Here is a 26,720-nt window from a genome sequence, read left to right on the forward strand (position 1 = left end):
AAAAAAAAAAAAGAAAAAGACTGCATATGACTAAAGTGGATTTATTCCAACAAGGCAAAGTTAATTCAACATTTTTTTTCAAAAGCTTGTTAATGTAAATCACATTAATAGGTTAAAGATGAAAATTTATATAAGTACAGAAAAACATAAAATTCAACAAATATTCACAATTACTTTTAGTTAATTGGGAATAAAAGAAAATCTTCTTCATTTCCCCCAAGTCTGGGAAACCACACACATAATAGAGTATGGCCAGATGAGAAAAGTGACCCTCAAAAAGGGTAAATAACTTGCGCAAGGTCATGTATCAGCTTCAATAGTAGAGCAAAGACTGGCCTGCGTCTTAATTCTCAACTTTTTTCCCCCACAATACCATGTTGGTGCCGGAATATAGAGCTTTTTGCAAGACAAGTTAAAATATTCAACATTTGCCATTATATAGATAACATTTATTTGAATCTCAAACATTGCCTCTTTCCAAAATTCTCATAAACATTAAGTTGAGTAAAATAACTTCTCCCTTGAAGTTTTTCCATTTGCTAGACCTTATTCTCAGCTGCTACTTCCAGCTTGCCTAGTTGCTAAGGAAAAAGGAAAATGTGCGTCTAAACTTGAAACATTCCTCACACCATATCATACACTTTCCATATTTCACACTATGATATACTAACAATACCAAGAAAGGGCTGATTTTATATAGCATATAGATCCTCCCGTTAACTGATAGACTCTTCTTCTATTTAGATGAAACTCTTATCTTTATTCAGAAAGGAACTTGTTCTCTGTCAGCTTGTTACTGAGTCAAGAAGTGCTCACCGGGTTCAGTGGCTCATGCCTGAAATCCCAGCACTTTGGGAGGCTGAAGTGGGTGGATCCCTTGGGCCCAAGAGTTTGAGACCAGCCTGGCAACATGGCAAAACCCCGTCTCTACAAAAAATACAAAAATTAGCCGGGTGTGGTGGTGCATGCCTGTAGTCCTAACTACTCGGGACTCCAGCCTGGGCGACAGAGTGAGACCCTGTCTCAAAAAACAGCAAAGTCATCTTTAATTTCCAAAAATGTCCAAACACCTTAGCAACATGCCTGCAGATATTGTTGAACAAGCCACCTCTTTTACAAAGTACAATTTTGATTCCCCATCAAATAATTTTCTGTTGAGTCTTAATAATGTGTTCAACATTAATACGTATTTATTAAGCTTCTACTATATCCCAGACACTGCTAGGTAAGAGAGCTAAATGTCGCCATGGTACACAAATTCAAACATAACTAATTATGTCTGCACAGGATTTTCTGAATTGAAAAATAACCAACACTTTCTAATTCTCATTAGCTTGGAAATGGAAACTTTAGATATATTAGTAGAACATTGTAGTAATTTTGTGCTTTTTTTTTTAACTTAATTTGTTACTGAGATTAATTTTAGAGACCTGTACCATCTTATTACAAAATGTAGAATAGATGAGTGACCCCATTTGGATTCCATTTCAAGCAGTGTTACTTACATTTGTGCCTATATTTTCCCACTTAAGAAAGTATCTTATCTGTGTATCTTGTGCTTTATTTCCACATTAGGAAGATTTTAAATGTTTAAAAAATTATTTCATTGTTATGACACATCATCTTAAACATAATGCATAAAAAAGCAAGTATACTAAGGTAGCTCAGTTTGCCTTTTATATGTGTTATTAATCAGCTCAAGTGGAATTTTCATAATGCATCAATTTAAAATGTGAGCTAATATATTAGTATCAGCTCCAAAATATCCCTAGGTGGGTATATAGTAAACTTCAAAAATTAAGTTTCGTTTTTGTTTTGCTTTAAAGAGATAGGGTCTTTCTCTGTCACCTAGGGCTGGAGCTCACTGCTGAGCTCAGGCAATCCTTCCACCTCTGTCTTGCAAGTAGTTGGGACTATAGGCATGTACCACCATGCCTGGCAAATTAAATTCTTTTTAGAGATGGGGTCTGGCTTTGTTGCCCAGGCTGGTCTTGAACTCCTGGCCTCCTCAGTCTTCCAAAGTGCTAGGATTACAGGCATTAAGTCACCATGCTCAGCCTAAGGCTTTTCTATTTGCTCAAACAGATTAAAAACTTACGCACAAATTAATAGCCCTCTCACACACCATTCCGAAAAGACCTGGGTTGATGACTGCAGTCTACATCCCTAGTGACTGTTCTCAATGAGACTGTTTAGAATGGGGTTCTAAACACCTCATACTCTGCTCACTGTTTCCCTGAGATCTGCAGCTCTTTTGCCATTTTAGTGAGGCTATTTCCTAAGGATCCAGACAAAGCATAGTCCTCCTCTGCTTTCAAGACAACTTAGTTCTTTTTCTTAATCATTATACTTCTATACAAACACAAAACCCAAATTATATTATCGAAATTCAAATTTGTTGAGAATCTTTAAGAACTTTGTTTTTGCATACTTTCCCTGTAATGTAGTACAGAAAGGCTATAAGGCATCGTCTAGATCTAGGTGAAACTCGTGGATTCAGTTGCCAGCTTGTCATCTGGGTTTGAATCCCAACTCTAACACTCAGCAGCAGTGTGACTTTAAGTCATTTCAACTCTGTACCTTGTATTCCTTATCGTAGAACAAAAATTTCAATAGTATCTACCTCACAGGTTGTTGTGAGAACGTAAATGAGTAGATGGAGGTAAAGGGCTTAGTGCTTAGAACAGTGCTGGGCATGTAGGAAGTGCAAAAAAGAAAAAAAAAAGGTATTAACCATTATTTTAAGATGGCCAGCTGACCAGGCTTGTTAGAATAATCCCCAATCTTGGAATGAATCAACTTCCCTGTTGAGAAAACAAATCAGTCTAATCGTATAATGTTCTATGGCCCGAGGCCCTCTGCCCTCTGTTCATAATAATGTATTTTTCTTTGTATATTTGACTTTGGATTCCAGTAGCAAAGCTGGTTCCTACGTTTTGTTTTGAGACAGAGTCTTGCTTTGTCGTTCAGGCGGGGGTGCAGTGGCGCGATCTTGGCTCACTGCAACCTCCACCTCCTGGGTTCCAGTGATTATCCTGCCTCAGCCTCCTGAGTAGCTGGGATCACAGGCACGTGCCCCCATGCCCAGCTAATTCTTGTATTTTTAGTAGAGACGGGGTTTCACCATGTTGGTCAGGCTGGTCTCGAACTTTGGGAGGCCTGCCTCGGCCTCCCAAAGTGCTGAGATTACAGCTGTGAGCCACTGTGTCTGGTCGTTCCTATGTTATCCTCTTGGGAATTTCCTGCTATGGAATCTCATTCTCAGATCTTGACCCCATTCCACCCACCAGTTAGAAGCAAAGAATGGCTGTTCCTTGAGGAAAAATGGGCCCTGTGTGGGGATCTACCCATTTCTTCTCTCATCCCCAATTCTCATTTCTCCAACTTGCTGATAAAAGAGATCTTTCAGAATTTCTTCTTGCTTAGGCAAGCTGGGTCAATGCCTAGTGCCTTCTTACTGTATGGTTCAAAACATTATGTCATCAAGTTTGCAGTATGAGACATGATCTTTCTTTAGTCTTCTTTGAGACAAGACCTTCCCTCAAGTTTTGTTACATTTGTTCACTGTAGATATATTTCAAGTGGAGAAATTCAGTCAACACATACTCACTGCAGATAGTCATCTAATGTTTCTAATGCCAAACATCTAAGCTGTCTTTCCCCTTGTAGAACTATAACATCCCCATTCTTAGCCCAATTATTGAGATTAATCTGCCTCTATAGCTGGGTTTCAGGGGGAATCTAGTATAACCCAACACATGTATTTTAGCCCCTTGATCACCTGTACTAACTTACAGGAACCGGATGAGTTTGAAATTGCTGTGATCTACCACATAGAGGCTCAATCCAGAAGAAACAGATCCTGCTGATAGAAATTGAGCTCCAAATCAAGCTAGGTTCACAAAAACTGAAGTTGGGTTTTGATATCGTTTTTTGCATTCATTTAAATAAGTATATAAAAATAAGGCCAAATGTGAAAGTCTGCCTAGGAAAAACTGGAGTCTGCTTATTGTACTCTCTCTCTTAAAATACTCCCTTCAGACAAGCCCATGCTGAAATAGGATAGGTCTATTGCTAGTAGCACCCATTCCAATCACCAGGACAGTTTATTAGCCTTTTATCTCTAGAGAAAATACCAATCAATGGTCCCTAAAAGCTGATCTACACACTGGCATGTGTCAGTGATAACATCTCCACCAGGCCATAGCATTCTTCTCAGGTAAGTTCTACTACTATATGCCAATGAGCAAAGCCTTGAGCCAAGTCCTAGGTATGAGTGGTGTTAGGGCTCAGAACATGATACCCCAAACTATGGTGTTTTAGCATGGTAAGTACTTTAAACTAAGAGAGATTAGAAGGCCTTAGAAGTAGCATCAGAACCAAGGTCTCTGACCTTTTCCTGCCTTCCTGCTTCTTGCTCCCTTCTTCTCCAAAGTAAGCTGTAAAACCTAGAAATATTATTCCAACCTTCCCCCACCTTACTATGTCATGAGACCCTCCTTCAATAAGGGTCCTGCCCCACGCCCAGGAAGAAGGAAAACTACACAGAAAGACCCCAAGAAAGACCTGAACAGACAGGCCTTGCAGGTTTCTTCAGTTTATTACCATTAGATCACACTTGTTCATCCAATCACATTTCTACATGGCTGTCCATTCTTCCATTCTTCATCAAACATAAGCATAAAAATAGATAGTTTTACCTGCATATTTGAGTCTTCATTTCTGAAGGCTCCCATGTTACATAAAACTTGGATTAAATACATTTGTTGTGTTTTTCTCTTGTTAACCTGTCTTTTGCTATAGGAGTGTTGGTTGTGACCCTTATGATGGATGAGGAAAGGTATCACATCTTTCTGCCCCTACAGCGGCCACTGAGAGAGGCTGCTCTGAAACTCTCTTCCTCCTCTCACTAACTGGGCGACAAGTGTGAATTTTCCCCCAGATTATTCAGGGAGAAGACAGGAGAAGCAACTGAAGGCATGGAAGGCATTGTTCTATGGCTTTTAGGTGTGCTCACAATATACTGGAACAGTATTATGTAGCTTTCACTATAGCTAGCATACTTAAATGCCATCAAATTTACACAGAAAGGATGAGGACAAAAAAAAAAGTCCTAGAATAAGTTGACGTTTGAATGCTAATCTGTGGTGAACAGACTCCCAAGATGACAAACTTATATCCAGACCACAATTAAATGGCAAACATTACAGAATGGAAACCGTTGATAAATTTCTACATTTAGATTTTCAAAACCATATCCTAGTAAAATGCTGCCAACTTTCTTCTGATGTGAAGGATCGTCCTTTATTCTAATTATAGATCTCTCTTGGTGTAAGGTAAAAATATTCTTTCTTTTTTGACATTAGGTTGATAGTAAGATAGTAGAGTTTATTTTGCCCAGTACATGTTAAAAACTGTCAACCTTAGGTTGGGCCTGTCCTTTTAATTTTTTAATATTGAGAGTCCATATTAAGTGGTACAAAAGCTTGGAGACCACTAAAACACAGTGCAGGCTGAACAAATTTCCATTCCCAGTGCTAGCCATAAGTTACTCATGCCTGACATTCACAGAAAAAAAAAAAAAAGTAGTAAACTAATTATCTTTCATTAATTAAAAGAACATATTTTACTTTATATGTTTCCCTAAGATTTTAATTAAAATACAGTAGTTCTCCCTTACCCGTGGGGGATGTTAAAAGACTCCCAGTAGATGTCTGAAACCTTAGGTAGTGCTAAATCCGATATAAACTGCTTTTTCCCCATACATAAACATCTACGATAAAGCTTTATTTACAAATTAGGCACAGTAAGAGGTTAACAACAATAAGTAATAAAATAGAATAATTATAACAACATATGGTAATAAAAGTTATGTATATGAAATGTTTCTTTCTCTCAAAATGTCTTGTACTGCATTCTACTCATTTAATATTTTTGGACCACAGTTGACTGACTAGAACTGTAAAAAGCAAAACTGCAGATAAGGATGGACTACTGTGACTGAAAGAAGTATGCCACACAGAATGTCACAAAAATACCAAAGAATTACAGGCAGACAGCAGAGAATGAGAATTCTTTTAAAAAGAGACACAAAATAAAGAAAAATAAACAATTTTTATATACACTATTTGTACCTTAATTATAAACCGTGGCAGTAAAAGCTTTCCGAACATTGGCAAGAAAAGCTGAAAAATTGTTGGTCTTCCTTACATTCTCTTGAAATTCTGCTAGGCCCTCAAGATGAGGGGCACTATCTGACACTAGGGGAAAAAAAAAATCAAAGACAATTAGAATGAGATTTTTTATGGCAGAGAAGTGTTTCTAATTTAGATGCTCTTATCTGTTTTGAATGTCAATTCCATCTTAATGAAATTCTTTGAGCAAAAAAGGATACACTTGATTTTCATATGCCACCTATCTTTTGGACCCTTCCTTCATTTAATCTCTAAATATTCAAATCTGAAGTACTATAATCTTGCTTTAAATTTAAGCAGATGGCACTCAAGGATTGAGAGTTTAGTGATGCAGAATGACCCTGCCCATCATCTTAAACCTATATATTTTGTTTCAACTATTTAAACTTTTTTTTAAAACTGTTAAGTCATTTTTATCTGCAAAACTTTGGTCTGACTGACTTTTCATTTCTGACCACTGGATTTGAAAAAAAAAAAAAAAAAAAAACAATTTTTTTTTTTTTTGAGACAGAGTCTTGATTTGTCACCAAGCCTGGAAGTGCAGTGGTGCGATCTCAGCTCACTGCAACCTCCGTCTCCTGGGTTCAAGCAATTTTCTTGCCTCAGCTTTCTGAGTAGCTGGGATTACAGGTAACATATATGTGCAGCTAACTTATGTATTTTTAGTAGAGACAGGGTTTCGCCATGCTGCCCAGGCTGGTCTTGAACTCCTGACCTCAAGTGATCTGCCCGCCTCTGCCTCCCAAAGTGCTAGAATTACAGGCGTGAGCCACCATGCCCAGCCTGAAAAAAAAAAAACAATTTTCAGTGCCTAGCCTTAATAATTACAAGGGCTATTAATCAAATGAGACTCAAAGTCACAAATAACAGTATTATCCTTGTATGTAGTTGTACCAGCTAGTACACTGGGACAAGTCTCCAGTGAAAGTGGTCAAAGGAAAAGAAATTCACCCATTATCAGATTTCCAGCTCTCGGGTACAGACTGCTTAGGAAACAAGGTCCATGACCACAGCAGAGAAACAACAGCAAAGGGCATCCTGTCCAAAATGTATCCTGTATATTCTATTTTAATATACTATCATGTACTATCAGATTATACCATAAGAGAATATCCAATTTAGAGAAAATTGAAAAGCTAGATGAGAGGTTTTTGGGGCTTGCTTTTTAAAATCTAGCACTAATTAGATTGGAAGATATTTATCTAGAGAGAAAAAAACCCAAACATCTGTATGTGCATCAGATTCTCAAAATATAAATTCCCTAGGAATAGGAACTGAGCCACCAGGGCACAGGGCTGTGCCAGCTCAGCAATTCACCTGAGTGTCTGTCAGCTATAAAGGCTTTAAGATGATAGCACAGGTGTAATGAGCTGAGAACCATTTTTATGAATTCCAATAAATTAAGGATTACTTGTACAGGGGCATTAGAAGAATAAACAAGAGATAGACGTATTTCTATTTCCTTCTTGTTCACATTATTATCAAAGATATATATTCCTTATAAATCAAAGGCCTTTTGGCCAGTTGCAGAGTCAGTAACTAACCTTTATTATCAATGTGTGAGATCTGCAGGATGAAATAGTTTTTCAAAAATGTATTTTTGGGAAAATAAATTGTTAAATTCTGGTGATTTTACATTTGACTTTAAACTTATCTACTTGGATAAGTTCTAATATTCACATTTAAGCAGCCATATTCTTTAAAGCTTCAGTTTTTTAAAAAGTTATCTAAAAGGAAAATTCATATTTGCATATGAATGCAGTGATTTTGTTTTTAGATTTTTCAGACACTCTGGCACTGTGCCATCCTGAACAGATGCTACTTATTAAGGATCCTAGACAATATCTATAAATCAAGACTATATTCACTTCCTTTAGAAGACTATAACCCAAGAAGCAAGACTGAAAAAGGAAGCAATAGAGTCTGGAGCTATTGCTTTCCTCCATATTACTTTATATTCTGATTGAAATAACACTTTGGAATGCCAATCTTAAATACCAGTTAGGAGATATTAGTACATACCTTCATAGTCCCTTGCTTCATTTAGATGCAGGGAAAACATAAATGGGCTCTCAGGATTCTTAGGGTCAATATTAGTGAATATAAACTGCAATTTCTCACCTGAAAAGAGATTGAACTATTTAGTGTGTCAAAGCTTTCAATAGCGATACCCTTTCTTACTCCCTCTTGGATCAATATCTGCACTGCTAAGTATGTACAGTCACGTAACCAACATTTCCAAATGCAGAAGTTACAAATTCGTTTTAAAATATATTATAGTTTCAAAATGACATCAAAAATATAGTCAACAAAAGAAAAGCTAGATAAATTGGACTTTGTTAAAATTAAAAACTTTTGTCCTTCAAAGAACACTATCAAGAGAAGGAAAAGACAACCTAAAGAATGGGAGAAAATATTTGCAAATCATTTATCTGATAAAGGTTGAATACATAGAATGTATTTAAAATTCCTACAACTAAAAACCACCCAATTCAACAATGGGCAAAACACCTGAAAGAACATTTCTCCAAAGAATATATAAAAATGCCCATTAAGTACCTGAAAAGATGCTCAACATCATTAGTCATTATGTAAATGCAAGCTGAAACTACAATGAGATACCATTTCATACCCAGTAGGATGGCAAATAAATAAATGGAAAATAACAGTGTTGGTGAGGATGTCGAGAAACTGGAACCCTAGTACGTTGCTGGTAGAAATGTAAAATGGTACAGCCACTGTGAAAAACACTTTGGCAGATCCTCAAAAAGTTTAAATATAGAATTACAATATGACCCAGCAATTCCACTCCTAAGTATATGTCCAAAAGAATTGAAAACAGAGACTCAAGTAGATAACTGTATGCCAATGTTCATAGCAGCATTATTCATAGTAGCCAAAAAGTGGAAATAACCCAGTGTCCACCAACAGATGAATGGATATAGTACATACATACAATGGAACATTGTTCAGCCATAAAATGGAATGAACTTGGCTGCTGTGGTCTTTTTTATGATTCACTAGGAGAACTCATAGGATTCACTCAGCAGCATATGGCCATACTCAGGGCTATGGTTTATTACAGCAAAAGGATATAACAAAATCAGCAAAGGGAAATGGTACATGGGGTACCATCCAAGGAGAACCAGGTACAAGCTTCCAGAGCCTCTAATGAGCTTCCTGGTAGACAACACTTCAGGTGTGTTGTCACAGTTTGATGCTGAAGGAATTCGCACATCCTGTTTGACTGTACTGGGTTAGGACTCTTGAAAGCTTGTGCCAGGTTTCCTGTAGACTTTGCCCCACGTGCTATTGTTTCTTTGCTGATTCTGTTCTGTATCCTTTTGCTGCAGTAAATCTTAGCCATGAATATGACTATATGCTAATTCCTTCTAGTGAATCACCAAAGCTGAGAGTGATCTTGGGAAGCCCAGACATAACAGACACTGGCGTACATTAACGATGCACAACATACTGTAATAAAAGTTATAGTTATCTGAATGTGGCTTCTCTCCCTCTCAAAACATCTTATTGTACTATACTCATCCATTTAATATTGTCAGACCATGGTTGAACATAGGTAACAGAAACCGTGAATAAGGGGGGATACCTGTATTTCTAAAACTGAAAAAACTGGCAGATTCCAAATGTTGGTAGAAGCAAAATATGTGTTAAACAATAGATAAATGGTTGAATAAATGATGCTATATTAATAGAATGAATTATTATACCACTATTTAAAAATTACCATTATGAAGGCTATAGCAACTGAGGAAATGCTCATAATACAATGTTGATAGGAACAACAAAAATTATTTGCATGTTGACAATCCTGCCAAAAATACATTTATTAAAATACTGAATGATAAATAACTAGAGCATCAGTAACTATGTTAGAATAATTTAAAAATTGTAATTTTTTCCTATTTTCTAAAAAGTTAATGTCATTATTTTAGTTGAAAATATTTTTTAAATTCTCCTCTATTTAAGAAAAGACATACTTTTCTAATATACTGTGTTTTATTTATATTAACAAACTTACCATAAATTTTTCGAATTTCTAGTCCAAGTCGATCTTTATACAAGTCTGCAGATTTCTGCAGCCTTTTCAACCTCTCTGCATTCGCTTTATTAGCAGTAGAAATAGCTGTGATTAAAAAACACACACATATTAAATGTTTTAAATAGTAAATTAATGCTTACTGAGTTAATTTTTTAAACTTAAAATCAACTATAAAATGATGCCAAGCCTATAAAAATTTGCTTTCATTTATTGTTTCTATATCTACCAGTTAGCTAAAAGAAGTTTTTGTTCATTCAAGTTGGAAGGAGCAACTGCTCAAGAAAATGTATACAGATAGTGAGAAGAATAAGCCTTGTCTTGCTTTATTATGTAGTAGCACAAATAAATAGGCCAGGGATTCGTATGGGTGGCATAGAAATAAACAGACTTCATTTATACTATTGTGCTTTTTCTAGATAATCAATTGCTTCATGGGAAAATGTTCTATTCCTTTAAGTGTAAGTATTTCTTATAAGAGGTCAGCCTTATTTCATGAAAAAAAAAGTTTTTTCTTTTTCTTTTTTTTTAAGTTAGTACAATAGTCCCTAAGTATACTTTAAAGTAGCACAATAGTCCCTAAGTAATGAGAAAAATAATTTCACAATTTAGATTTGGTTAAGAACTCCACATGAAAAAGCATTAACAAAACAAACGTTGCTATTTTCAGGAGATTTGAAGAATAGATTACCTAGTTTGTGAGCAAACAAGTCTCCTTTCTAAAAGATGCATTCATCTGAATATGAAAGTTCTTTATACAAAAGAGATTTTGCAGCATAAAAAGAGCACTTAATATTACCTAGCAGAGAATGTATGGTCAATAAATATTTGTTGCATAAAGTACACTATGGCTTGTCCAAAGCAAATTTTATTTAAAAGGGACACCACTTCTCACTCTGCTTAATTAAAATCTTTTATCAGCCGGGTATGGTGGCTCACGCCTGTAATCCTAGCACTTTGGGAGGCTGAGGCATTACAACACCTGAGGTCAGGAGTTCGAGACAAACCTGGCCAACATGGTGAAAACCCTGTTTCTACTAAAAATACAAAAATTAGCCAGGCGTGGTGGCAGGTGCCTGTAATCCCAGCTACTTGGGAAGCTGAGGCAGGAGAATTGCTTGAACCTGGGAGGTGGAGGTTGCACTGAGTCAAGATTGTGCCATTGCACTCCAGCCTGGGCAACAAGAGTGAAACTCTGTCTCAGGAAAAAAAATAAAAATAAATAAATAAAACCTCATATCAATTTCATTATTATGATTATATTAAAAATCACAAGAGAAGGCCCTTTAAGTTAAGGAAATAAAACCCAGTTAGCTAACTTTAATGACATCTTGCAGAGATGAGTGGCTGGTTATGCCCTGAGGTACTGTAATCCATTTTTAGCAATGAACTTGAACAGGCAAGATGTACTTAATAATGGTGAACCGTCACCACTTTCCATTTTAGATCAGTATGTTTACAACAGGAAACTTACTTTCCTTCTTCCTAGAATATTCTTCCTTAAGATCCTGGATATTTGCAGTCAGTACTTCCAATTCCTGCTTTTTGCCTTTTACTTCAGCAATCAATTTTAACAAGTTATCCTTTTTTTCTTGAATGAGCTTATTTTGTCTGCTGATCTCTGTAAGAAGCACAAGGTATTAGCTAGAATATGCTTTGCTCTCTGACATGTATCTAAGAAAAGGCCAAAGTTTACTGACTTTCATAAAGATTAATAAAGAACGTTTCGACTGGTAAGCATTTTCTAATGATTCAAAATTTATAAAAGACAAAAAAGAAAAAAAATCCTAATCTATTTTTTCCTACTCATCTTTAAAAAAAGTGAGACAGAAAAGCTTCTTAAAATGAGAATACCAAATTAAACCAAGAAACAGAAAATCAAAAGATCATGACCCTTGCAGCTCCCCACTCCCAGTAAGTACAGAAATAAAAACTACCAACAAAGATAACCAAACTCTATTTTTTATTTTTATATTTTTTTGAAACAGGGTCTCGCTGTTGCCCAGGTTGGAATGCAGTGGCACAATCACTACTCCTAGCAGCCTCCCACCTTAGCCTCTTGAGTACCTGGGACTACAGGCACATGCCACATCACGCCTGGCTGATTTTTCAATTGTTTTGTCTCACTATGTTGCCCAGGCTAGTCTCAAACTCTTAGGCTCAAGCAATCCTCCTACCTCAGCCTCTCAAAGGGCTGGGATTACCAGGGCTAGCCACCACGCCTGGCCAGTAACCAAACTCTAGAAGATGGCTTTATACAGTGCTTTGAGGAAAAGGCTCGCTCTAATGCTATATAAATTATTCTGGAACATACCAAAAGGCAGAAATAAGTGAAGGAAGACAGGTGGGCAGGCAAAGCTTACAATGTAAGCATAATTCTGAAGCTAAAACAAAAAATTAGGCCGGGCGCGGGAGCTCAAGCCTGTAATCCCAGCACTTTGGGAGGCCGAGACGGGCGGATCACGAGGTCAAGAGATCGAGACCATCCTGGCTAACACGGTGAAACCCCGTCCCCACTAAAAAAAAAAAATACACAAAACTAGCCCGGTGAGGTCGCGGGCGCCTGGGGCGCCTGTAGTCCCAGCTACTCGGGAGGCTGAGGCAGGAGAATGGCGTAAACCCGGGAGGCGGAGCTTGCAGTGAGCTGAGATCCGGCCACTGCGCTCCAGCCTGGGCCGCGACAGAGCGAAAATAAAACAAAAAATGAAAGATAGCACTGGCCCTCTACCCACAACTATATAAACTAATCTCACTTAAAAACATAGGTGCAAAGATGCTCAGCAAAATATTAACTTACATTAAAAATAGTCCACCAAGAGCAAATATAGTTTATTCTAAGGATTTTATATAGTGAAGGTGTAATATTAGGAAAATCTATCACATGAATAAGAATTGAAGGAACATTTCATGTGAATTCAGCATCCACTCCTGACACTGATTCTTAAACTATAAATGGAAGGACATTTAACATGATAGAAACAAATCAAAAAACCTTTCAAATCTCATAATATATATTTGGCATTTCCAAAAGGAATAAAATAGATGCCAGTTAGCACTGTTATTTAATATTTCCCTAGAAGTTTCTGGCCAAGACAAGATATTTAGCTGGTAAAACTAGAAGGAAAAAAAAAGAACTATTTTTCATTATATGTAGACAATAGACATCTATCTAGAATACTCAGAAAAATCTACTGAAAACCTATCAGAATTTGTGGTACTACACACCAAAAAAATCAATAGTTTTTGTACATAACACCAATGATTAATACATAGGTAAGAATAGATGTTTATACTAATATTAATAGCTGTAATATTCATTTTTGCGCTTTGCTTTTATTGGTTTTATTAGTTTTTGCTATTCTGTGCTATTTTTAAGTACTGGCATACCTTGGCGATATTGCAAGTTCTATTCCAGATCACTGTGATAAAGTGAATATTGCAATAAAGCAAGTCACACAAATGTTTTGGTTTCCCAGTACATAAAAAAGTTATTTTACACTATATTGTAGTCTATTAGGCGTGCAATAGCATTATAGCTAAAAAACCAATGTACATATCTTAATTAAAACTATTTTATTGCTAACAAATGCTAATAATCATCTGAGCCTTCAGTAGGTCCTAAACTTTTGCAGGGGGAAGGTCTTGCCTTGATGTTGATGGCTGCTGACTGATCAGGGTGGTAGTTGCTGAAGGCTAGGGTGGCTGTGGCAATTTATTACAACAGAACAACAACAAAGTTTGCTGCATCAATCAACTCTTTCATGAAAGATTTCTCTGCAGCATACAATGGTGTTTGACAGCATTTACCCCTGGTAGAACTTCTTTCAAAATGGGAGTCAGTCTTCTCAAACCTTGCTGCTACTTTATCAACTAAGTTTATGTAATAGTCTAAATCCTTTGTTGTCAGTTAAACAATGTTCACAGCATCTTCACCAGGAGTGGATTCCATTCCATAATACCACTTTCTTTGCTCATCCATAAGAAGCAACTCCTTATCCACTCAAGTTTTATCATGACATGGCAGCAATTTGGTCACATCTTCAGGCTCCACTTCTAAGTCTAGATCTCTTGTGATTTCCACCACATCTGTAGTTACTTTCTCCATTGAAGTCTTGAACCTCTCAAAGTCATCCATGAGAGTTAAAATCAACTTCTTCCAAGCTCTTGTTCATGTTGATATTTTGACCTCTTCCTGTGAATCATGAATGTTTTATGGCATCTAGAATGGTGAATCCTTTCTCTGGAAGGTTTTCAATTTATTTTGCCCAGATCCATCAGAGGAAATCACTATTTGTGGTAGCTACAGCCTTATTTCTTAAATAATGAGACAAGAAAGTCAAAACTACCCCTTGATCCACGGGCTGCAGAACGGATGTTGTCTTAGCAGGCATGAAAACAACATTAATTTCCATCAGCACTCTCGGCTGATCAGATGCATTGTTAATAAGCAGGAATATTTTGAAAGGCATCTTTTTTCCTGAGCAGAAGTTCTCAACAGTGGGCCTAAAATATTCAGTAAACTATGCTATATACACATGTGCTGTCATCCAGGCTTTGCTGTTCCATTTATAGAACATAGGCAGAGTAACTTTGGGAGGCCGAGACAGGCGGATCACGAGGTCAGGAGATGGAGACCATCCTGGCTAACACCGTGAAACCCCGTCTCTACTAAAAAATACAAAAATCTAGCCGGGCGAAGTGGCGGGCGCCTGTAGTCCCAGCTACTCGGGAGGCTGAGGCAGGAGAATGGCGGAAACCCGGGAGGCGGAGCTTGCAGTGAGCCGAGATACCGCCACTGCACTCCAGCCTGGGCGACAGAGCGAGACTCCATCTCAAAAAAAAAAAAAAAAAAAAAGAACATAGGCAGAGTAGATTTAGTACAATTCTTAAGGGCCCTAGGATTTGGGGAATGGCAAGTGAGCACTGGCTTCAACTTACAGTCACCAGTTGCATTAGTCCCTAAAAACAGTCAGCCTGTCCTTTGAAGCTTCAAAGCCAGGTGTTGACTTCTCTCTAGCTATGAAAGTCTTAGATGGCATCTTCTTCCAATAGAAAACTGTTTCATCTACATTGAAAATCTGTTCTTTAATGATCTGTTCATTCAATGATCTTAGCTAGATAACTTGCTGTAGCTTCTACATTAGCACTGCTGCTTTCATCTTGCACTTTTATGTTATGGAGGCAGCTACTTTCCTTAAATCTCATGAACCAACTTCTGCTAGCTTCAAACTTTTCTTCTGAAACTTCCTCATCTTTCTCAAGTCTTCATAGAATTGAAGAGGGCTAGAGTCTTACCCTGGATTAGGTTTTTGCTTAAGTGAATGCTTTGGTTTGTTTGCTCTTCTATTCAGGCCACTAAACCTTTCTCTACATTAACAATAAGGCTGTCTCTCCCTTATCATTCATGTGTTCACTGAATTAGCACTTTTGCTAACTGGCACAAGAGGCCAAGCTTTCAGTCTTTCTCAGCTTCTAACACACTTTCCCACTAAGCTTAATCATTTCTAGCTTTTGCTTTAAAGTGAGAGACTTATGACTCCTTCTCTCAGTTGAACACTTAGAGGTCGCTATAGGGTTATTAATTGGCCTAATTTCAATACTTCTGTGTCTCAGGGACTAGGGAGGCCCAAGGAGAGGAAGAATGACAGGAATGGCTGGTCCATGGAGCAGTCAGAAGTCACTCAACATTTATCCACTAAGTTTGTCATCTTATATGGGTGTCATTCATGGCACTTAAAACAATTATAACAGTAATGTAAAAGATCACTGATTATAGAGCACCACAAGAAATATAATAATGATAAGTCTGAAATCTTGTGAGAATTACCAATATATGATAGACATGAAGTCAGCACATGCTGATAGAAAAACGGTGCCCATAGACTTGCTTGACACATGGTTGCCATTAACCTTTAATTTGTAAAAATTGCAGTATCTGTAAAGTGCAATAAAGGGAAGTGCAATTCAACAAGGTATCCATGTACCAAAATACTGGCCTTTATATCTGTCTCACATATTGGCCAGCACCTCATTACTCCTTCTTGGCTTTAATTCCTCTAACCTCCCTGCCTCCCCCATGTCCCTGTCACTATCTGTACAAGTTCTTCTTGCCCTAGCCCTCTTAAACACTCAGCTTCTGCAACTACCCACCCCTTTCTCATGCACATGCTCAAAATAAAAACAATAATGCCTGTGCATAAACCTGGCCAGACCTCTCTGCTGGGAGAATAACCCTGGCAGGGCCACTTCTTCCTCTGTTTGTTGGAAGAAAGATACAACTGCTGCTACTTGGGGCCCATTGCCCAGAGACAGTGTCCCCAAAGTGTCCATCAGGGGACTAAATAAGGCAGGAAGGCACAAAAAGCCTAAGAGCTCTAGGGCAGAGGTTACCAAGGTCAAATAACCAGAGCCAGTAGAGCTCAAGGGTGCTTTATAATGTGCTTTTGAATTTTTGAGTTAAAGATTTAGTTTTACTAATACTTAAATGAAATCTAAACACTTCAAAATCAAGTGTCAATTAGTAATACCAGTAGTCTAGAATTGTATCAAATAAACTAAACTATCTATACTGTCATTTAATTCCAATATTTTAATTACAAGTAAATATGTGCTCCACGGATGAGTAATTTTGTTCTCAAAGTTAAACAAGTTAGTCCACCACCAAATTTATGAAGACTTTAAATACCATAAATCTTCAAAAGAGAAATACACTATGACCTGTTTCCCAAATCGAAGTGAGCATGGAATTCCCAGTGCTTGAACAACATCTCTCAAGACAAGCATTCCTCAGGCAACAGGGAATTCTTGTTTATAGAGGTAACAAACAGAAAATTCAGAATCAACCTAGATCAAGAAATATGTAGCCTCTGTTTGAAAAAAACTGCAAAGCTTGTCTGAGACACATACTTCATCTGGATATATGAAGAGATATTTTATGCTTCTAAATATTATAAAAGACATGCCAAACAAATGTTGGCATATTTAGGAAGTTAATATGATAAATGAAATATCAAATCAATGTTCAAGAGGTAGATTATTCTCTAAACAGTGCTGAAATCCAAAGTAAATTCTTTAGTCTTTTATTACTTTTTTAAAAGGAGAGGAAAAAGACTCAGCAGTTAAGTAACTTGCCCGAAGCTGTATTTGTTAGGATGAAATAATAAGGGCCAGGCACGGTGGCTCACGCCTGTAATCCCAGCACTTTGGGAGGCTGAGGCGGGCAGATCACGAGGTCAGAAGATCGAGACCATCCTGGCCAACGTGGTGAAACCCCGTCTCTGCTAAATATACAAAAATTAGCTGGGTATGGTGATGTGTGCCTGTAATCCCAGCTACTCAGGAGGCTGAGGCAGGAGAATAGCTTGAACCAGGGAGTCAGAGGTTGCAGTGAGCTGAGATCGCGCCACTGCTCCAGCCTGGTGACGGGGTGAGACTCCGTCTCAAAAATAAATAGACTGCATTCAAACTCAGGTCTTGACTTCAAAGACAATGCTTTGCCCATTAAACTATCCTCTCCCAACAATGGGTTACCATTTTAATCTCAAGAGGAAGACACAAATACAAATTCCTAAGAAAAAAAACAAAGGGATAAACAGATGAAACACAGAATGCAGATGGTTACTAAATATGGAAGATAATTTAACCTCAGATTCATCACAGAAATGCAAGTAAAGCAGTAAGATTTCAATTTTCATTTATTACAACAATGTTTACAAAAATAACAACTAATGTTGAGAGGAATGCAAAATGCTAAGGTCCTTCTAGAAAATATTTTTGACATTGTAAAATAAAAGAGCCTTAAGAGTATTCACCTCCTTTGACCCAGCAATTTCATTTTTACAAAGTTATCCTAGGAAAATAGGCTATATGCAAATATTTATATAAAAAATTCTTTTTCAGTATTTATAATGAAAAACTGAAAACATCTTCAATGGTTAACAAGTAAATGATTTTTAAAACACGGTATATCAATAAAATGGAATGTATTTTCAAAAAAATAGGAATGTGGGAAAATACTCTCAAAGTTGGAAAAAAAAAAGATAGTTATATAGATACCATGAATATAATTATGTTAAAAATCTACATAGCTCATGAAAAATAAAAGCTAGAAAGTCATTTTGTTAAATGTGGTTCTCAACATTACAGGTGATATTTTTGTTTACTTTTCTGTATGTTCTAAGAATATGAACATGATCATATATTATGTCAAGTATAATTTAAAAATAAACATCTTACTAGAAAGAAAAATGCTACTCTTTAAAGATAAGAATTAAACAGAATTGTACTATACAAGAAATCCAGATTGAAAGTCAAAGTTCTCAACTCTGATCCAGCTCATCAGTTGTTACTCAAGGATCTCCGTCAAAATCACAACTTCTGAAACTCTTCCTCATTTGTAAAATGGGATAACAGTGGCTACCCCATTCCCTGGGGTTAGAGTATCCAGTAATAATAACACAAAAACTTTTAAAGTAGTGACACATAAATACTACATATGAGAGTGTTTTCATTATAACATTTGAAGAACTGTGTGAATTTGGTGCCCTTGATGCTGTGTGACTATTTTTTCTTTTTTCTTTTTTTTTTTTTTTTGAGACAGTCTCACTTTGTCTCCAGGCTGCAGTGCAGTGCCATGATCTTGGCTCACTGTAACCTCCACCTCCCAGGTTCAAGCTATTCTCCTGCCTAAGCCTCCCAAGTAGCTGGAACTACAGGCGTGCGCCACTATGCCTAATCTTTGTATTTTTAGTAGAGATGGGGTTTCACCATGTTGGTCAGGATGGTCCTGATCTTTTGACCTCGTGATTCACCTGCTTTGGCCTCCCATAGTGCTGGGATTACAGGCGTGAGCTACCGCACCGGGCCTGCTGTGTGACTATTATTGCATGTGTACACACTTGGTTGTCTTATTCCCAGAACCAACATTTCAAACTTTCACTCCTACTCGCCAGAGGAACCCTTCCTTGCGTTTTCACTCCAATGCAGGTCAGTATGGTACAATGGAAAGAGCACAGACACTATGGTTGCAATCTTAGATCCTCTATCTACCCCCAGACCTTAGGCAAGTTTCTTAACCTCAGTGAGCTTCAATTTCCTCATCTGTAAAACAGGGATAATCTGTCTTAGACAGACTTCAGGGTTTATAATAACTTAAAAGCCAACACATAGTAAATGACTGTCACCTTCAACAGATGATCTTCCTTCTTGTGATAATTAGAATTTATGGTTCCAGAACTTTAGGCTGTTCTGTTCTCTGCAGTATCTTCCTAGAAGATTACCTGGTATAGAGCAGTAGCTCAACAAGTATTTAGCCAGTGAACAGATTCCCTCCACCTTTCTTTTTCCCAAAATAATATCTAGCTCAGTCTTTACCTTACTGGATCTACGTGTGACTTCCAGTGTTGACAACACCCTTTCTTGCTTCTCTCCTCTTTTAGTTTCAGTGACCTTCTCTCTTACTTTCTCTGTTCTCCAATTACTAAGTCTGTCTTTCCTGGTCACTTCCATTTACCCCTCTCTCAAACTGTAGCGAAAATGTAATGCTGGCTCAAGCCTGTAATCCCAGCACTTTGGGAGGCCAAGACGGGCGGATCACGAGGTCAGGAGATCGAGACCATCCTGGCTAACACGGTGAAATCCCGTCTCTACTAAAAATGGAAAAACTAGCCGGGTGAGGTGGCGGGCGCCTGTAGTCCCAGCTACCTGGGAGGCTGAGGTAGGAGAATGGCGTAAACCCGGGAGGAAGAGCTTGCAGTGAGCTGAGATCCGACCACTGCACTCCAGCAGGGGCGACAGAGGGAGACTCCGCCTCAAAAAAAACAAAAAAGAAAAGAAAACATAATGCTTTCAAGATGAGTGAGGCCTCTGGAGTTAATCTGATGATCTGGGGCAAATCACAATCTCTCTGACACTGTAATATCAGTACAGTAGGAATAATAATAATAATAATAACAAATAATACCAACCCTAGACAACTGTCATGAGGACTGAAGGAGATGGCAAATGTAAGACATTTAGCACAGTATCTGGCATACAGTAATGAGTAAATAAATATTATTACTAACCAAAGCTACCTTCTTCCACTCTACATATTCTTCCATAGCTTCAACCCCCCAAATTCATTAGACTCACAAATCCCTATCTTCAGCAAAGACCACTTTCCTGGCTGGCTTCCAGATGAATATATCCATTGCCTACCAGGTATCGCCACCTGAAGACTTGCTGCACAATAAACTCAACATATTCACCCAACACATTTAAAATTGAACCCATGTATGTTTCCTTCCCACCTATAAAAACATTCTCCTCCTCTCTTTCAACCCCTCACTTAGTAAATGCGTCACCACTGATTCATACTCCATGTCAGAAGGAATCATCCTAGACCACAACATATTCTCACTTTCAGGCCAACAGTCTTGAGTCTAAGTCCTCAGACCTGTCACTGGTCCAAGCCATACTCATTATGTGCCTGTACTATTACACTAGGTTTTTCCTTTAACTGGTCTCTTTATGGACAACAGTCTCACTCCCCTCCTGTTTATTGTGCATGATTACTAGATTGCTTCTTCTGAAATAAAAATCCAATATCATTTTCCAGGTTGAAATCCTGTAGCAACTCTTTATCTCCTGAAAAACAGTCTAACCCCCTTTGCCCAACATGGAATGTCCATCATCTGGCCAACCAGTTCTTCCAGCCACTTCTCCGCCACTCCCCATCCACAGTGTATTCTAGCCATCCCAGAACATAACAAACTCTCGTGTTCCTGCCACATTTCATGTGCTGTTTCCTCTTCCTAAAATGTAATGTCGACTCTGTTAAACATCCCTAACCCTTCTTTATGTGATCTCCTCCAAAGTAGCGTGGTATAATCAGACTGTAGGTTCAAATCATATTTCTCTTCATTATCAGCTATCTAACCTTGAGCAAGCTGCTTAACCTCTCTGTGCTTATTTTGTCACAAAGTCTAACATGTAAGACTAAAAGCAGTATCTATACCTCCTAGGGTTGTTGTGAGGATCCATGAGTCAATATATGCAAAGAGCTTAGAACAGGGCCTGGCACGTGGTATACAAGATAATGGTTAGCTATTAAATATCCTGCAATCCTCACTGGAAGAATCAAACCCTCCAGATTCCATCCTCATCCTCACACAGCATCTATTATATTATTATAACAACAATTACAATTTTTTTTTTTTTTTTGGAGACAGGGTCTCACTCTGTCGCCCAGGCTGGAATGTAGTATCTCTAGTGGAATTTGAACTGTGGACACAAATTTGTGTCCTGTGTGAAAGAACTCAGTAACAACTGCCAGGTCTCAGTAAAAGCTACTGATTCACTCTGGACAACCTGGAGAGTGGTAGAAATAAGATGGCAAGAATAGGAGTAAAAATATGGAGAGAAACACTGTCAGAGTACTAACAGAGCTGAGAGAACTCCAGCTTTTCAGTCCCCAGGCTGTGATTTCCAACGTGAAAACTCATCTTTTAAAAAATACTGGCATTTATACTTTGGCACTGACAAATCCCACAAGTATAGTGCTGAGTGAAAAAATGGACAGAAGACATACAAGAGAATGCCATTTATATAACATTCAAAAACACAATACTAGAGGCCAGGCACAGTGGCTCACACCTGAAATTCCAGCACTTTGGGAGGCCAAGGTGGGCAGACTGCTTGAGCCCAGGAGTTTAAGACCAGCCCACACAACATGGTGAAACACCATCTCTACAAAAAATACAAAATTAGCCGGGCGTGGTGGCATGCACTGGTGGTCCCAGCAACTTAGCAACCACTCAAGTGGGAGTGTCACTTGAGCCCAGGAGGTCGAGACTGAAGTGAGCCCAGATCATGCCACTGCACTCCAGCCTGGCTGACAAAGTGAGACGCTGTCTCAAAAAACAAAAAACCTCCATAATACTAAACAATATATTGCTAGGTTAGTTGTGGAAGGTGGGAGAAGAAGGTATAACGTAGGATGTTCTTTCTTAAGCTGTATGGTATGTCAATATTTATTCCTATATATAAGCACATGTATATGTGTTAATGTGTACGTATTTTGTGTGTGTATGTGTATGTGTGTGTGTGTCTCTCTCTCTCTCTCTCTCTCTATATATATATATATATTTTTAATTTTTTGTAGAGATGGGGTTTCACCATGTTGCTTGGGCTGGTCTTGAACTCCTGGGCTCAAGGGATCCACCCACCTTGGCCTCCCAAAGTGTTGGGATTACAGGCATGAGCCACCACATGTGTATGTATATACATATACATATATACACATACAACATATGTATATACACACACAACATATATGCACTTGTGCACACAAAATACGTTGTCTTACTTGTATGAGATTTCATGATAAAGATGTATTATCTAAAAAAACCCATGATTTATACTTTTTCACATACGATTTTGATATTCCAGAAACATCTCAACCATTCGTTCTTCTTCCTTTAATTTCACAGACAGCTTTTCTGAAAGAGAAATTGAACTTTCAATTCAGCTGAAATAACACTAAAAAATAAACTAGAACAGCAAAAACAGCATGATACAAGTTAACATTAGGTACCTGCAAATGCTTTGATGGAGTCCTTGTAGGTATCTCTTAGTCCCGCCATCTGACAGGAGGTGTCCGTACTTTTGAATTTATTCCAAAATTCATTTATGTTTTTATCGAACAGTGCCAGTTCATCCTCTACCATTATGTAGGACAATGCTAAAAACAGAATACACATTGCATTTTTTAACTTATTGAAATCAAATCAGCCACATATTCCAATCAGGTATACAGTATTTTGGCAATTTGTCCTTTGCTAGAAAATAGCAACTTATCTTTAATTCTAGGTATTCAAGGGTAGATCAAGTAACCTGGGCTTAACTGTTGTTAAGGTGCAGCAAGAATTCAGGATACCTTTACCTTCTAGCAGCTTGTTAGTAGGTAAGTGTAACTGCACAGGACACTTAAACACACTATGACCCTGGGTCCATTTTCTCACAAGTAAAACCGCTGACTTCTAAAACACCTTTTCCGACTCTAACCCTTTCTGATCAGAGATCATCAGTATCGCCAGGTGGCCGGCACCCTCCCATAGAATAAGACCCCACACCTCTACCCTGTTTCTCTCCTCCACCTCAGAACAGTAAAAGTTAACAGTAAAATAGGGACTAAGGTGCGAGTTGAGCGGGTTCTGTCCAGGATGTGTGCAAGTCACCTCGGGCCTCAGTATCCTCTGTAAAAGGAGGTCCTGGGAGAATCCTGGACCTGCCAGTACTCTGCGACGCTAAAACCTTCCCAGGAGGACCAAAGATATCTCCTGCAGTGAAACCCAGAACGCTTTGGGTTCGCAGCTGCCCATTCCACCAGGCTATGAGACCCAAACAGCAACAAGATGCGCACTTCACAAACGCCGCCGCAAATACACACATTCCGCCTCCAAATTCAGTTTCCCCTATCGCGACAGGTGGGCCGAGGAGCCCAGCTCGGCGCCCACCTCCCTCACCTTCGCAGGCAAGCCTGAGTCCTGCCGCCTTCCCCACACCAGATAAGCGCCCACTCTAGCCAACAGCCGAGCTCCAGACGCAGCTCCCACAGCCCCGCCAACTTTCCGATTTCAAACCTAGTGCACTTCCCGCCACCCGCCTCCAGGCGCACGTTCGCCTTCTGATTGGCCGATAGCACAGGCTCTTCATGACAGGATTGGTTGAACTCACCCTTGGATTCTCGCGGGGAAAATGGGGGGAAAAGGGCATTCTGGGATTCGTAGTTCTTTTCTGAACAACAGCCAGGGTCTCCGCTGTGACCCGAAAGTATTAATAGCACCCGAAGAGCTCGCCCACGACAAGTCATTCATCGGCTTCAAATAAAGGTTTCTGGAACAAATATATATATTGACCTTTAATCGTATCTTTTGCAAGAAATACATCCTCTTCTTTGTATTCACCTTGTAAAGTTGACTTCAATTATGAGTGGGCAGAAACATTAAGATGGTCCTCAGAATAGGTTTTTACTGCTTACAAAAATATTCCTTCTTTTCTACACCCCCAGCTTCTCTAACAACGTTTTTGAGGCCTAATAGAACACTATGTTACTATCTTGCAGAAGTGGAAGAAACTAGAGCACTATCAAAATCACCTGCTGTGTTCCTTGAGGACAGGAATGAGGCACAAGGTATTCAACTAGGATTTGCCAGAGTAGACAAAGCTGCAGGGAGTCTGCGTTGTTCAGAAACTCCGAAAGGTGACATGGATTCGGTATGTGAATCCTTCTTGGTAAAGCTGAGGAAGAAAGAAACTAGGGAAAGAACCTAGAGAATACGCTTTCTGAAGAATGGAAAATAAAGCTGGCTAAAATAATGAGGTCAAAGTTATTATTTTCATCTTAGACTATGGTATGTTTGTGAAAATAAAGTCTCTTATTATACACCAAAAGATCGTTACTATACTAGTTTCTTTTCATTTTCATCAACAATACAAACACCAACAAGAAATAAATATGTAAACAACATGCTTAGAGGACCAGATATTAGCCATTCTTTATCCAAGAACTAAATTAAGACCTGTGAAACCAGGACAGGTTATTATGAATATTTAACACTTCACAGTATGCCCAAAAGTCACCTTGCAGTCTAGAGACTGCTATTAATACAGTTAGACATACAGTTTACTACGATAAATCTCCTTTCATTTCCAAATATTTTCCCAAGAACTTCTGATTTTATATATCTGATACTATTTACCTTAAAGCAAAATTTTATGAATCGAGCATCTCAGAACTTCAGCTGATTGAGTGCTGGTACTCATTTTTAGGGTTTCCACAGTACCACATTAGTGAAGACAGTACTTAAGAAGATTCATGGAAGGGGGCTGACTTGGTATCATGTTGATGAATTTCTCACTAAGTTTTTACACTGGTCTTTATCAGACTGTTTAGTGAAGATTCTTGCTCTCTTTGGGTCTTCAGCTAAGACGGGTGATTGCCCTACCAATGTGTGGTTATTAGGGCAGCCTCAGGGTGTCTATTGTTTTTTATTCTTTGAGTGCTCCTCCCCAATCAGGATGTGAGGCAGAAGTTTCTTTGTTATTTGTCAAAATTTTCATTTCTGAAAGACTGGCTGAATAATTTCTCTCTTATCCCCAAGGATAGCTAGAGACAACCAGCTCTTCTTTCTGCTCAGTGCATAGAATAGGGCCTCCAGCTTTCTCAGCATTAAGAAGGGGAAAACAGACCCACTGACCCATTATTATTCACACAACTCCACCATCACCACCACCAACATACTTACGTGCCTTTCATTTCAACCCAACCAGGGTTTATTGAGTTTCTATTTTGTGCCATGTACTGAGTTGAGCACTGCCTTCTCTGGGATATACGGTCTGTGACCCAGGGTTAGGTTTCTGCAGGGTGGGGAATAGAAAGACGCCACATGTTCCCAGGCTGGAGGTGTTTCTAGATAGTGGTTATAGTCTTGCTCGGACTGAAAGCTCTATTGCTCCTCCCCTGAAAACTTAATTCTTTCTACGATGGGTGAAGGATAATGAGGTATAAGGATAAAAGATCATTGTCCTCTATTGCACGTATGCTTGCTGGGTAGATACTTTGCATTTTTGGGGCAGAGCTAAGGATAGAAATGATCATGAGTAATGCCATGGTTGAGACTATAAGTTCCCCACCTTTAAGTATAAGTTTCTCTTTATGACATTCACATTTATGCTGACATTCACATTTACACTTTCAACATCCATTCACTGAGAAAATCAGAAATGACAAAAGTTACTATGAATTCAAAAGAGGAGTCTCTTCTTGCAGATTCCGGGTTGAGAACCTACAATATTGAAAATGAAAAGATTCTCGAACAGAAACTTTCAATCTTCTAGATTTCTGAATGGCCTATGTCAAACATTGCAATAGATGATTTAAGAAAGTAAGTTTTCTGACAATTGCTATAAAGTACAGTATCCAAGTGGAGTCAATGCCAGGTTACACCTGGACTCTTTCATCTCCTTCCCAAAATTAAAAAAATAAAATAAAATGAAGGAAGGAAGGGCTGGGACCTTGTATCAGTCTGTTCTCACATTGCTATAAAGAAATACCTGAGACTGGGTAATTTATAAGGAAAAGAGGTTTAATTGGCTCGTGGTTCTTCCTGTACAGGAAGAAGAGCAGCTCTGCTTCTAGGGAGGTTTCAGGAAGCTTCCAATCATGGCAGAAGGCGAATGGGGAGAAGGTACTTCATGTGCCAAAGCAGGAGCAAGAAAGATCGGGGTAGGGGGAGGTGCCACACACTTTTAAATGACCAGATCTCATCAGAGCTCACTCACTGTTGCAAGGACAGTACCAAGAGGATGGTACTAAAACATTCGTAAGAAATCCACCCTCATGATCCAATCACCTCCCACCACTATGCTGGAGGTCTGATATGGTTTGGATCTGTGTGGTATAAGGAAGTCACCAAATTTTATCC

At 38.4% G+C, this 26,720-nt stretch overlaps 1 protein-coding gene across 2 annotated transcripts in view; it reads right to left on the reverse strand.

Annotated features, from left to right (window-relative positions):
• Positions 1-6,093: 6,093 nt before the first annotated feature.
• SPC25 (SPC25, NDC80 kinetochore complex component) overlaps positions 6,094-26,720 on the reverse strand; it is a 40,911-nt gene continuing 20,284 nt past the window's right edge. The window contains exons 2-8 of one of the 2 annotated variants that reach the window (XM_011960597.1): positions 23,971-24,129; positions 22,829-22,975; positions 22,668-22,733; positions 11,729-11,875; positions 10,237-10,341; positions 8,217-8,315; positions 6,094-6,260 (exon numbers count right to left, since the gene is read on the reverse strand). In XM_011960597.1, the coding sequence (XP_011815987.1) occupies positions 6,136-6,260; positions 8,217-8,315; positions 10,237-10,341; positions 11,729-11,875; positions 22,668-22,733; positions 22,829-22,975; positions 23,971-24,106 (825 nt within the window). In that variant the 5' untranslated portion in view covers positions 24,107-24,129 and the 3' untranslated portion in view covers positions 6,094-6,135. Of the gene's footprint in view, positions 6,261-8,216; positions 8,316-10,236; positions 10,342-11,728; positions 11,876-22,667; positions 22,734-22,828; positions 22,976-23,759; positions 23,888-23,970; positions 24,130-26,720 lie in introns of those variants that run through there. The other variant, XM_011960598.1, reaches the window with a different exon arrangement.

This window comes from Colobus angolensis, unplaced genomic scaffold (assembly GCF_000951035.1).
Source record: "Colobus angolensis palliatus isolate OR3802 unplaced genomic scaffold, Cang.pa_1.0 Scaffold517, whole genome shotgun sequence".
Classification (NCBI taxonomy): Eukaryota; Metazoa; Chordata; class Mammalia; order Primates; family Cercopithecidae; genus Colobus; species Colobus angolensis.